The sequence below is a fragment of the Microchirus variegatus genome (assembly GCF_963457635.1).
Source record: "Microchirus variegatus genome assembly, chromosome: 5".
Classification (NCBI taxonomy): domain Eukaryota; kingdom Metazoa; phylum Chordata; class Actinopteri; order Pleuronectiformes; family Soleidae; genus Microchirus; species Microchirus variegatus.
In genome coordinates this window covers 6,923,401-6,935,996 of record NC_139806.1, presented here as the reverse complement: position 1 = coordinate 6,935,996, position 12,596 = coordinate 6,923,401, and the positions used below count along the sequence as shown (strand labels likewise).

At 40.0% G+C, this 12,596-nt stretch overlaps 1 protein-coding gene across 1 annotated transcript in view; it reads right to left on the bottom strand.

Annotated features, from left to right (window-relative positions):
• Positions 1 to 12,596, bottom strand: part of lig1 (ligase I, DNA, ATP-dependent) — a gene marked incomplete at its 5' end in the record, with an annotated part of 61,836 nt that overhangs the window by 9,731 nt on the left and 39,509 nt on the right. Inside the window, 4 exons of the mRNA XM_083889231.1 lie at positions 3,983 to 4,036; positions 9,929 to 10,081; positions 11,406 to 11,488; positions 12,108 to 12,252. Coding sequence (XP_083745357.1) covers positions 3,983 to 4,036; positions 9,929 to 10,081; positions 11,406 to 11,488; positions 12,108 to 12,252 — 435 coding nt within the window. The remainder of the gene's footprint in view (positions 1 to 3,982; positions 4,037 to 9,928; positions 10,082 to 11,405; positions 11,489 to 12,107; positions 12,253 to 12,596) is intronic.

The window sequence follows — 12,596 nt, the reverse complement described above, 5'->3', positions numbered from 1 at the left end:
ACAGTGCAGCACAGAGTTCTACACAAACTTCCAGCCTCAGAGGATTTACTTGTCCAGTGGATACATTTTATATATGACAGCAATGTGCCGGCTAGAGTCGGCAAATGATGGCTTCTCCAAATGCTAGCTGCCAGAGCCTCAGTGACGCTGACGTAGTTTCCTGTGTCTCATTTGCATTTAAAGAGACAGTACAGTAGGGGAGCTCTGTAGAGAAAGACTTAAAACATAAAATTGCAATGTCCGTCAGAAAAAATTAAAATGTCTATTTCAGCACTTATTTGAGTTAAGAAGCCAACCATCAACTTTAACAATATTTTCTTTCTAAATTTGACACAAGTAGCCATTCTGTCAACTTCAGTGTAAAAGCTTTGACAGCACGATGCCCATCGCCCTTTGACTTGAAGCAGCCATTTCTGCAAAGACGACTCTGAAACAGTGTTATGTGAAGTCAACTGCTGTGGTGTTAACATAACTGGGTCATGGTGCTGGAGTTTACACTGTAGGCATTATGGTGACGCTCTTATACGGTGAGAATTGCATTGTGTGGAGCCTTAGAAATCATTGTGGCTGAAAGACAGGGATCTGACAGGGCAAAGACGCACACCTGTACATTTTCCGAGAACTGTTGGGGTATAAGCCAGAGGAAAGCAATCGACACTGAATACTTTTCAAATGCTTGTCAAAATTCCTTTGAAGAATTAAGTTAGTAACAAAAGCCAAAAGTGTTGAAGCTTTGTCTCTTCAATGCCACAATTGGAGTCGACTCGAATACATTTGCACCTCAACGTGCCGGATGAAAAAGAGGAGGCCTATTTAAAGTACAACATTCACATACAGTGTTGTCATTGGGGACGTGCATATATTATGACTGCATGAATTATGCAGCAACACGAGCTGAAGGTTTGTGGATTGTTTAAAAACAAATTTAGATAAGAGCATGTTTTAAACTTTAAACAGGCAAAAGCACAGTGAACACAACACAATTAATTTTAAGGTCACCATTTGAGAAATGAAGGCAGTTAATTACATATACACATATTACATATCTAAATAATAGCTGGGATATGAGGGGGAGACTGCAACTGTGCTTTCAAACAGTATGAGTATTTTCTTTAGAGGAGAAAACAAATGTGAAACATGTTAGGACCCAAACTTGGATCAAACAGGCCTAGAATAGACCTGAAAAGTTCCATGGCAGACGCTTTCACTCTTCTTTTTCAGATTTTTACCTCCAATTAAAGTGATAATTGCTTATTGTTCTAGTCATGTCAAACTCGTCAAAATTGAAGCATATTTATCACCTTACGAGCTCTCAGCTACTTACTTTGTGAGTTTGATGTTTTCATAAAACAATAGGAAAGGGAAAAAAGGGCTCCATTATTCTATCATTGAAAAGCAACCAAGTACAATACGTTTGCCAACAGAGAAGGACACATTTAAATCTGAGTGGATGGTGCCAATGGAAAAACCTTGACATTTTTACATTTCAAAAAAATATTTAAATATTACCCAAACTGGTCGTGGTATCGCCTGTATGAATTCGGACTCTACGGTCAGTCATGCTGATGTTCACAGTTAATGTGCTGTGCTTTATTATCCATTTTCCTCTAGATCCCATCCCAGTCTTGTCAACTTGGCGACTTTGTCTTTGTTAATTATTGAAATTATATGCAAATTAACTATGAACGGTCAAAATGACCACTACAGTGTTTCAAGTAGGTACAATATTTCTGGTAGTTCCAGTGTTAATGATAAATTGATATAATTTTTAAAAGTGGTGGGGACAAAATTGGTGATCACAAAAAAGTGCCTAGCTAACTAGCCGACTTCTCGGCTATGCTAATTTTCCTATAAACTTACCAATCAAACAGAGTTCTTTTTGCCAACAACCAACAATATTCAATACTTTCCTAAGTTTCTTGTTTGGCGTCAACCAGCAAACTTGGTAAAATGATGTCCAATTTTCCAATCTTTTAATGTAGAATCTAAAAATGTGTGGAATTCCCATTGGCATTCATTTTGGAGATGACGGTTGCAGGTCTACCCTGTCTACACACAACTCATCTTTACCGAACAAAAAAATAAAGCTTTTGCATCCTGGTGCATGCAATTTTTTGTTGGTCCAAAACCACTTCATCACTTTTTCATTTGTCGTTTCAGGTCTAATTTTAAATCATGAATGTGTATGTACTAAAGTGGTTAAATCGCAGTGCAGCACCACCCAGGAGAGAGTGTGAACAAAGCCAATCATCTCGCTGTCTCTGGCCCCATCGGCCTGCAGTGCTGCAACCAAAGCAACATGGCCACACCAGCAGCTCTCTTTAATTCACCATCCATCACTTTCAGACGGTGGGCTTCGTTACAAAGCACTACACTACAAGAAGCTTTGTTCTAAAGTGGGGAGGAAAAAAAAAAACACAACACCACCTTCTCAATCACTGTTGCACTGTGTTTCTGCACCACGCTGCAGGTTGTACCAATAAGTCTGAAAACTTAATCTCATCCTATTTCACTGAGATCCCTTTCTCTCTTCCAAACATCAGTACATTCAAGTCCAAATGCTCTTGCAACCATCCAAATATACTTGAATAGCCAAGCTGAACACTTTAAAAAAGAAAAAATAATTATTTTTCGTAAGAATTTATATCATTTTTATAGGGGGAGACTACATTTGAAAAACATCTCTGCTGATTTCTGAACAAGCACTGAACAAAGACACACACACACACACGGTCATTTTCTGAAAGCAGTCATCAGTTTCTTGCCAGGCTGCTGCTCTGCAACAAACTTCTTCAGGTGTAAACTTAAAAAGCAATTCATCACCTAATGTCAGAGCTTGGCCAGCACAGTTATCTTGGAGTGCACGTTTTTATTGGTGAAACAGAAGTAGTTTATGAGATCTAACCCAGTATTTTCCCAAAGTAGGAACTCCATTCATACATCTCTGTGCCAAATAGTCCTTGGGACAAAAACAGAGCATACATCTATGACTTTAAGTTAAAAGGTACCAAAATCATCCAATACATAAGCAACCAGGAGACATTTTTCTTTGTGTCCAATCTAAGCTGTGTCTATTATGCTGAATATTGTTGAACAGGTAAAGTTGAAAGCTGCTTTCAGACATTCACCGACGCCTGGACATTCTGCAGTCGTTGTCCAGAGGTCGAGACCTTCAGGACAGAGCTTCAGTCTCCCCAAAAACGGATTATGATTGTCCTATGCATCTACTGCTATTGGCCTTTAGAACAAATTGTACTATGATCCTTTTGGTCCCCCACCTCTCATCTGTCCCCCTTTTTCCCTTTCACCCCAACCGGTCGATGGCAGATGGCCACACATCTTAGTCTGGTTCCATTTGGAGTTTTTTCTCTAAACTGATGCCTAGTGCTGCCACATTGTGTGAATTGTTGGGTTTCTCTGCGCTGCGTGATGTTGTCTATGTACAGTGCCTTGAGATAATGTATGTTATGATTGAGTGTCCTGCCTTCTGCATGCTCAATGCAGGATCCTCCCTGGATCCTTCAGAGATTCTGCTGCTGTTGTGAACGCATCTAAAAACAGACGTTCACCTGCTGCATTTGGCAAATGTGTGCGGTTCACTCAAAAGATAAAATTCTCAGGACATTAAGCCTGAGTTAATGTCTGAAAATGGCTAAAAATGTTTGCTTTTTTCCATCATTTACTTAAAAACGTTATAAGATGGGCTTGACCTTCACTGTACAACCTCCTTGTGCTTATGTAACATCTACAAAAAAATGGCTTCTACTCGGTTACACAAAGTTACAGTTACATATTTATTCATTCTCTTTAACACAAAACTGATTTGGTAATATATATATATATATATATGTATATATTCAAGTTGTTTTTAAATCTCAAGTTAAGAAAAGTCAAGAAAATTATGCTTGAATGTGCGTTTTTTGTTTAGTTTTCATTCCTTTAACGAGCCACCGAGTGTGATGGTCACAGTGTGGTACTTTACCTTTAAGAACTTGTAATGCTGCTCCAGATCTTCATCCTTGAAACCTGTGCCGATCTGAAAGAGACAAAAGGAGATGAGATCAGACAGACAGTCCCACACGGTGCTAAGGACAGATGTTTGGCAGCAAGAGGCAGAACACCAAAGAGCAAGCAAATCCCTCCTGCACTAAAGAAGCACCTCGTCTGCCTTGAGCTTCATTTCACCGCTCAAAAGACTGAACCTGAACCTGCTGAGACACAAGCGTCATCCAACGGGCTCACACAGGCAAAGCATAACAGGCAAATATAGGATTTTCCAGCTCGCAGGTTTTCTCTAAAAGGTGAATTCTGCAGGTGTCCAAACACTTCTGTGCATCACCGCTGCATTCAACTCAAGGTTTAAGGGCGTTTCATTCATCTGCAGTATCATCATGCATTCAGCTTAATCTGTCTCGCCAGGTTTAAGTCTGTGGTGCCATTCAAAAGCAATGACAGTAAAAATACTTTTTTTTTTTTTTTACTTCTGTGGTGTTTGTGTAGGAATCTGGTTTGTGGCGATTATTTGTCAATGTCAGGAGGACATGTTGAGTGGCAGTGCGATTAACACGTTCACATTGAGGCTGACCCCTGTGTCTATCTTTAGTTTTGGGAAGCATTTGTTTTCTGGAGGTACCTTTCACTCCACCTGCGACTCTGTGCTGCAGCAAATTGGGCATTACTGTGAAGCAACTCAGAGAGTGGATAGAGGAGGATGAGGGACTGCGCCGTGTATCCGTCACAGTACGGTTTATTAAACAAAAAGATTGCTTACTCCTAATGATTATCAGTTCTTATACACAATATCAATTATATTTTACTGAGTGACCATATGGATACATGTAAGTGAGGTGAAGTGAGCCCGTGGGCTACCAGGTGCCCGCAGGCACCACGTTGGTGACCCCTGCTTTAGAGACTCATTTTGGTCTTTTTCCGGTCAGTCATCATGGAAACGTTCGTGTTAATGCATGTTAACGCCGCTAACTGCCGTATCGCACTATTATTAATCGAATACTAAATTAATCGTCGACTATTCTGATAATCAATAAGTTGGTTTGAAGCTTTTTTCATTTTTAAAACGAGATTTCTGATTGTTTTAGCTTCTTAAATGTGAATATATTCTTCGTTTCTTTGCTCCACATAACACAGAAATCATTAAAACTGAATCATTTTGGTCAGTTGACAAAACAAGACATTGGAGATCACCATCATTTCCAGGTTTGACAAACACTGATCAAGGTTTTTTTTTTTGTATGACATTTTATGGACCAAACGATTAAATCGATTAATTGAGAAAATAATCGTTAGTTGCAGCTCTAATATTTGCACCAATCGCAAGGGAGAGACATTTTTCTGTTGCCCAATTGGCTGAAATGTCACGGGTGGAGCTAGGTCATACTGTACCGTTTTACTCAGGTAGCCCAGGGTGTGAAGGGAGCCAAAGAATGGACTTAATTTGGTAAACTGCACCAATGGAAACACAGACTTAGAGATCAGCTGCACTCGATAAAACTTTATTTTAATGCTTTTGTGTGGGTTTCCATTACCGGGTATCAGATAAGCGGCATTGCCATTAAACACGTTCCTGTTGGGGCTGATATGTTGTATTTAATTTTATCAATAATAATAATACTGTTTAGCCTCTCCAAGACCTCATAAATCTCTCACACAGGTTAAAAAAAAAAAACACAGGCAGACCAACCAATGACGATAAGAACGCTGTCAATTGTCTTGTAAGGTAAACCGACGAAGCTAAGAGGCTTCAAATCCACCTATTTCCTTTCAACTTAATTGCATCTAAAAGTACTCACACACAGGGATGTGCAGACGAGTGTGAACTACAACACTGGTCCCCTCAAACTTAATGCGATTACGCCACTCCTTATATAAACGCCACCTGTTTTTCATTCATTAATTAGCATTTTAAATGTCTCGATACATCTGTGTTTGTCATCGTCTTCAGCCAAGCAGCTGTCCGGCCTCTTTAAACAGGTTTCTCCCACTTCTGATTCGATGCTATAATGCGCACATTCATCTTAGAATGGTGTGATCTCATTAATTAGCATTTTAATTAAAATTAGAGTTAGTTATTCTGCCACACACACACACCAATTAGTGATAGTGAATTTGACCTCTGTATTAAACTGCCATCCTTATTACAGTAGTGAAGTCGGACGCAGGAGTAATGGGAGGGATTGGGTGCCTTGCTCACATCTGTGTTTGTCATCGTCTTCAGTGAAGCAGCTGCACGAGGACTTTTTCATTGTTAAACGCAAACGTCGGATTGAGTAGCAGCTCCCTGGATCTGCGGAGGACTTGATTCTTGCTCAAGGACATTTCAGACGCAGCACGTACAGCCAAAATTACATTTGGGAAATGAAGACTGTGACTTAAATTCGGCTTTCAAGGTTTCTCAAGTTTGCCATTCCAAGGACAACTAAATTATGTTTTTATGGAGTTCTTTCTTTTGTTTATGACTGTCATTGACAAGTGATAGAGATGAAGAAAGATGACGACGTGCAGCGCAGAGCGAAAGGTGAACGCTGCAGTCGAGTAAAGTCACGCGCCCTTAACCGATGCACTGCCAAGACAGTGGTCGATCAATGCATTTCAATATATTAATTTTCTGAGCTATAAGTTTGTGAATGCAACTAGGGCTGAATCGATTAATCGATTATTAATTGTCCGGTTTGAATCTTTTTTCATGATTAAAACAAGATTTCTAATCGTTTTAGCTTCTTAAAACTGAATATTTTCTTTGTTTCTTTGCTCCACATAACAAAGAAACCATTAAAACTGAATCATTTTGGTTTGTGGACAAAACAAGACATTCGAGAACATCGTCAATTCCAGGTTTGACAAACACTAATCAACATTTTAACATTTTCTGACAAAAAGATTAATCAAGAAAATAATCGACAGATTAATCGATTCCGAAAATAATCCGTCGTTGCAGCTCTAAATGCAATCCATACTTCGCTCCGTGCCGTTAAGACGACTGTATTGGTTCTGCCAAAAGACAAATGACACTGAAACTACGTTCCTGAACGCAGCACATTAACTCAGACAGGACACGAAAAGCTGCTGCACTATGTTCCTCCACAGTAATCACTGTAAAAGCATCACTTTCTATAGAAAATTAAAACGTAAAAAATTTGAGCACTTCCTTGTTATTTTCCTCAACTTTAGTCCAAAATTAGGCAACACTTCTGTTCGTTTTTCACGCTCGTTTAAGTGATGCACATTAAAGGAGATTATTTTCAGATAGTGTGTGAAAAAAACAAACACACATTATCCACTGGCTCTATTAAGTCTTAAACTATTGTGACAGCGACACTACCCACTGCCAAATTTCTCTTTCATTTACATCGTCTATTAAGGGCATGAGAAACAAATGACATTGCCTGCGATATCGTAAGGTTTTATGCGCGGGAATATGACGCTGCAATTTATCACCATTCACCGCGCAGTTTTATGTCTCTGCTGAACAGTAAAGTCGCAGGAAGTGTGTTCACAACCTTCCCTTCTGTTGTTCACTTTAACAGTGAGGCTAACCTGTTTGGATATTAAATTTCGCCACTTCATTTGATTCAATTCGATATTTGTGCATTAATTCCTTATAATATTTTTTTTGAGTCAAAGTGTAACATTTGATGGATTCCCTTTGACGCTGTACTGTGTGATACTTTGTTCATAAGATTCATCTGAAACGTGACGGTGCCTCTTTAAAAAACACAGCAGCAGCGAGCAGCCACACGAGCAGAAAAAGATTAATATGAAAATCAATAACAGGCCCAAGACAAGAAGCATCTGAGCAGCATTTTTCACAGCAAGTGGCGTCTTCAGTCCTGTCGCTTAAACTCACATCAGGCCGAGCCTCACCAGGACAGTCGTCTCATGTGTGAAAACACTTTACAATGGGATTGTATTTATAGAAGACATGGCGTGAACATGAGGAAAAACCACTAACGCTGCCTGAGAAGCTGACGCGGTTAATCTCATGGGTACTTGAACCTCCATCAGCCTACAGCGAAGCAGCTCAGAGTCCAACAGCAGAGATTGTCGCAGCCAAATCCCAGGTGTGAATGTAAGTACGTTAAAAAGAAAAAAGTGAAGAATATGGGGGCCAGTTGATGAGAAAAAAAAACAGCACTCAGTCATGGATAAAGACATAAAAGTTACAGAGGGAAAAGCTGAAGGAGGAAGGTTTTTGGCAGCACAGCAGCAGAGACACAGAATTTATGTTCTCCGGTAAAGTCAAAGTGTGACTCGTTTCACTCTTCCATGATCACACATTCAAGTGGTCTACCATCCAGTCATGGGCACACACACACACGCATAACAGCAGATCCATGATTTACCAACAACTCAGACTCGAGGAGGAAAATAAAAATAAATACCGAAAAACTTCCAAACGCACTCCCCATGCACAAACAGAAAAACCCTGTGCAGCTCTGCTACCACAAAAAGCTGTAAACAGGAAGCTGTCACATTCTGTTAACGTTATAGCCACATGCTAATGTCTGCAATACAAAGCTTAGGATTTTAAAAATGCAGCAAGTGCACACAACCTAAAATAATGCAGTTTAATACAAAAGTAATGTAATACAGTAAATTCAAGAAGGTTTAGAATGAGGACTTTTCTGGACTTTTAAAATGTTTATGGACAACACAAAAAAAAAAAAGACCTGCTCTAGAGGACCATTTCTGATGAACACTGCAACAACTGAAGGGTCAGTAAATAAAGACTAGCCACATAGAAATGCTTATTTTCAATCACAAAAGACTCAATCACTGTCAAGATCGGCACCAAAATTGACCTGTCCGTAGGTATCAGCACTACACTGTACACACGTATGATTTATTCATTATTTCTCTGCAACAACCAATGTTGAAAAACACCCCTAAGAGAAAAATACATGTGGTATCAACTTCCTTAACCGGAATAACTTCTTCCTGAAGTCATGCTCTACCTCTGCACGAAAATCAGTGCAGTTGTTTTTGAGTTAAAAATAATATATGTTACATACACTACAACTGATGTTGGAGTTCTGAAGTTTTCAAAACAGCATCAGCATTGTTTTGAAGTATTCAAAGAGTAATGAAATTGAGGATATGGTAATATAGTAATATAGCCTCTTTTTCTTTTTGTTGAGACTTATATGAATGTGCGGGTAAGTTAAGTCGATGGCTTTTATAAAAGTTGGAGCCTATTGTGCTCGGTTTTGTGATCAAAATGATTAAACTCTATGAGAAAATCTCATAAAAACCTCTGATGCTTCAGGGCGGATAAAAGTGAAAGTTTTGTTGCAGATGCAGCAAACTTTTGAGTATGTATGTTCGTTGAATCCTTGCGCACTGGGGGGGGGTGCCAAAAAGAGAATCGAAATTCTACGATTCAGAATCGGTATAAAATGTCCGAGAACGTATTTTTAATAAAGAGTAATGCAGGGCACGTTTACGGCGGTTAACAGCGTCAATGTTAGCGTATGTTAGCGCATGACGCGTTTCCATGACGACGGACTGGAAAAAGACGCGCGTGACGTCATGTTTAGTCCAGGCACCATTTACCAGTAACCTGATGTCAGACGCGCCATTTTCGGATCAGTCGGCATTGAAACGTGTCATGCATTAACGCTGACCCCGTTAAACGTGTCAGCGTTAGCGCAGCACTAATAGAGGCACTTTTATTTTTGTTACTACAAAAATTCCATCTAAGCATGGATAAATGTTTAAAACTTAAGAAATCTGAAAAAGACACTTTAATGTCTCCGTCTGTCATTACGTCTTGCAAAGCAGACTGCAGATCATCATTTGCACACCTAGATTGAAGCAGAAATTGATTCTGAATCGAATCGTAGCCCCAAAAATCGGAATCGTATCGTGAGAGTAAAAGTTTCCCACCCCTATCATGCACTGTACGGCCACAGACCTTGCACACGGACTGGAACTCCTCGTTCTCGTCGTCATAGCAGGCCAGCAGGAAGCCCCCGTAGGTGCCCGTCCTCTTGCCTTTCCCCAGGTATGCGCCGATCACACACAGGTCCATCGTGTCGCCCACACCCTCCAGGTAGTCTTTCTTCAGCTGGAGAGAAGACAACAGTGTGTCATTTAACGCTGAAGAGTGTTCCAACAGAAACGGTTAAATATAGCTCTTGTGTTATTTGAGGCTGAAACACGCCTATTAGTGTTAATGAAACCACATCAGTTACCACTAAACAGGGAATTGGTTTTCTTTGCATGAATTAAAAAGCCTCGGGGTAGAATATAAATATGAACGCTATTTATTAAAGTCTGTCAGAGGTCTAAACAGCTGCCTGGAAACACTGACAAGCTAAAAAGTTGTTTGTTTTCTTAGCGTTCTCATCCTCCAGAAATCAGAATTCAGGTTGGGAGAAGATGATCAGACCTGTGATTGTACTAAAATGAGATGTATTAATAAAAAAACAAAAAAAAATAACAAATGCTAATTATTCATTACGCTTGGCTTCATATACATCTAATTTTTCCAATGAAACAAGAATGCTTTGTTTTGGCAGAACAAAAGATTGCGTTATTTGTATTTCGTGCCAGGGCTCTAGCGATGATTAACTGATTTCTAATGTGCTACAAAATGTATTCCCAGCTATTTTGATGATCAATTAATGAGTTTACTTTATTTTATTCTCTCTTCTTAAAAGCTGGAACGGAATATCAAAGAAGATTTTTGGGAGGATCGTCACTCGTGGCTCTCGTCAGGCGCGTGTACAGGTTCACTGGATTCATATGCAACAGATAATCCAGAGTAATCTCTCTCCAATCTCAGAGACTCTCCGTCACTGTTGACACGCATATAATTGAATTTCTTGTTCGACTCTGAGGGAAGCGGTCGGCCTGCGAAAGGAACCTGAACGCAGCTTTGTTGATAGGTGCCCTGTGATTGATCAAAGAACATTTGGGCTGTAAACAGATGCAAGAGGAGGAAGCATGTTGACTTCTCGTTTTGTCCACAAACCAAAATGATTCAGTTTTAATGACTTCTTTGTTATGTGGAGCAAAGAAACAAAGAAAATATTCACATTTAAGAAGCTAAAACAACCAGAAATCTTGTTTTAATCATAAAAAAAGCTTCAAACCGATTAGCAAAATAGTTGACGATTAATTTAGTAATCGATTAATTGTTTCAGCTCGACTCTGAATAGCTCTGCCTTTAAGATTGTGGACATTATCATATATTGCAGTCCTATTACGAAGGAAATTGGGACGTTTCAAAGAACACGAGTGCAGTCGTGTCATGAAGAATTGTTGTTGGGATTAGTGCGTCTCTGTGTGTGTTTGGAATGTCTGTGAAATTAATGCAGTTTCACGGTGCTGACCCAGCACCTCCACCTAACAGTAACGAACACACACACAAACAAACACACACACACCTTGAGCCAGTTATGAGAGCGCTTGGCAATTTCATATGTGGCATCCTTCTCCAGTGTCTTCACCATCAGGCCCTCACAGGAATCTACACACACACACACACACACACACACACACACACACAGGCACACACATTAATGCATCAAAACACAACTACACTTTCAAAAAAAGGAAATGAAGAGATTATCTCTCAGATACACGGAACATCTTTGTCTGCTTCTGTAACACACACACACACACACACACAAAGAGAGGCAGTCGTATAATTCACACACACAGAGACACACAAAACACAAGGGAACACACCAGCTGTTTTCTTTCATATAGAGTCAGAAACACAAAACACAAGAAAACTCAATTACACAACTCACAGGTTCCAGCTCTGCTGCACAAATACAAACTCAAAGCAACACGCAGGCTCAACAAAGAGACCGCAACACAACTGTGACACACACACACACACACACCCACACACACACACCCACAGCAGAGTTTACACATGAAGGCAGCAGACAAACGCACAAATAAAATGAAACGCTTAAGCAACACACCCACACAGGAAAAAAAAAATGGATTGAGATGCACAGAGACAGCAGGCGAGGAAACAAGAACAGTTAGTACAATGTAGAAAAAAGTTCAAGAAACAAAAAGACGGTGAGGAGGGGAAAAACAAGTAGGAAAGTATCTGTTCCACACACACACACCTCGAACAGACTGCTCCAGGAACTCGGCAATGGCGTCGGTGTTGTCAGAGTCGATGGATCGAGCGAACACAAACTCTCCCTCCACCTCTAAGAAGCTTTCTTTGAGCAGAGCCCGACGCCGACACAGCGGCTGTCTCACCAGGGACTAGACAGACACACAGAGAGAACACACACGCGTGATTACAAATGACAAAACTGTATCATTACATCTCTTTTCATCTTGTAGCATTGCAATGACAAAGACATATATATGTAAAAAATAAAAAATCACATTGTGGCAAGCTACCCACACACACAGAGTCAGAGTGAACTCACAGATACACAGTCACGACAGCTTTGGACACACACACACGTACAAACTCCCACACACACAAAAATATTATAGTCTCAAGTCTGCAGAGCACACACTCACAGCCTTGGTTAAGAAACTAGGAGCCTGTTTTACCCACCACCCACAGTCGCTTTTGAGGCATTTATCCATTAAAAGAA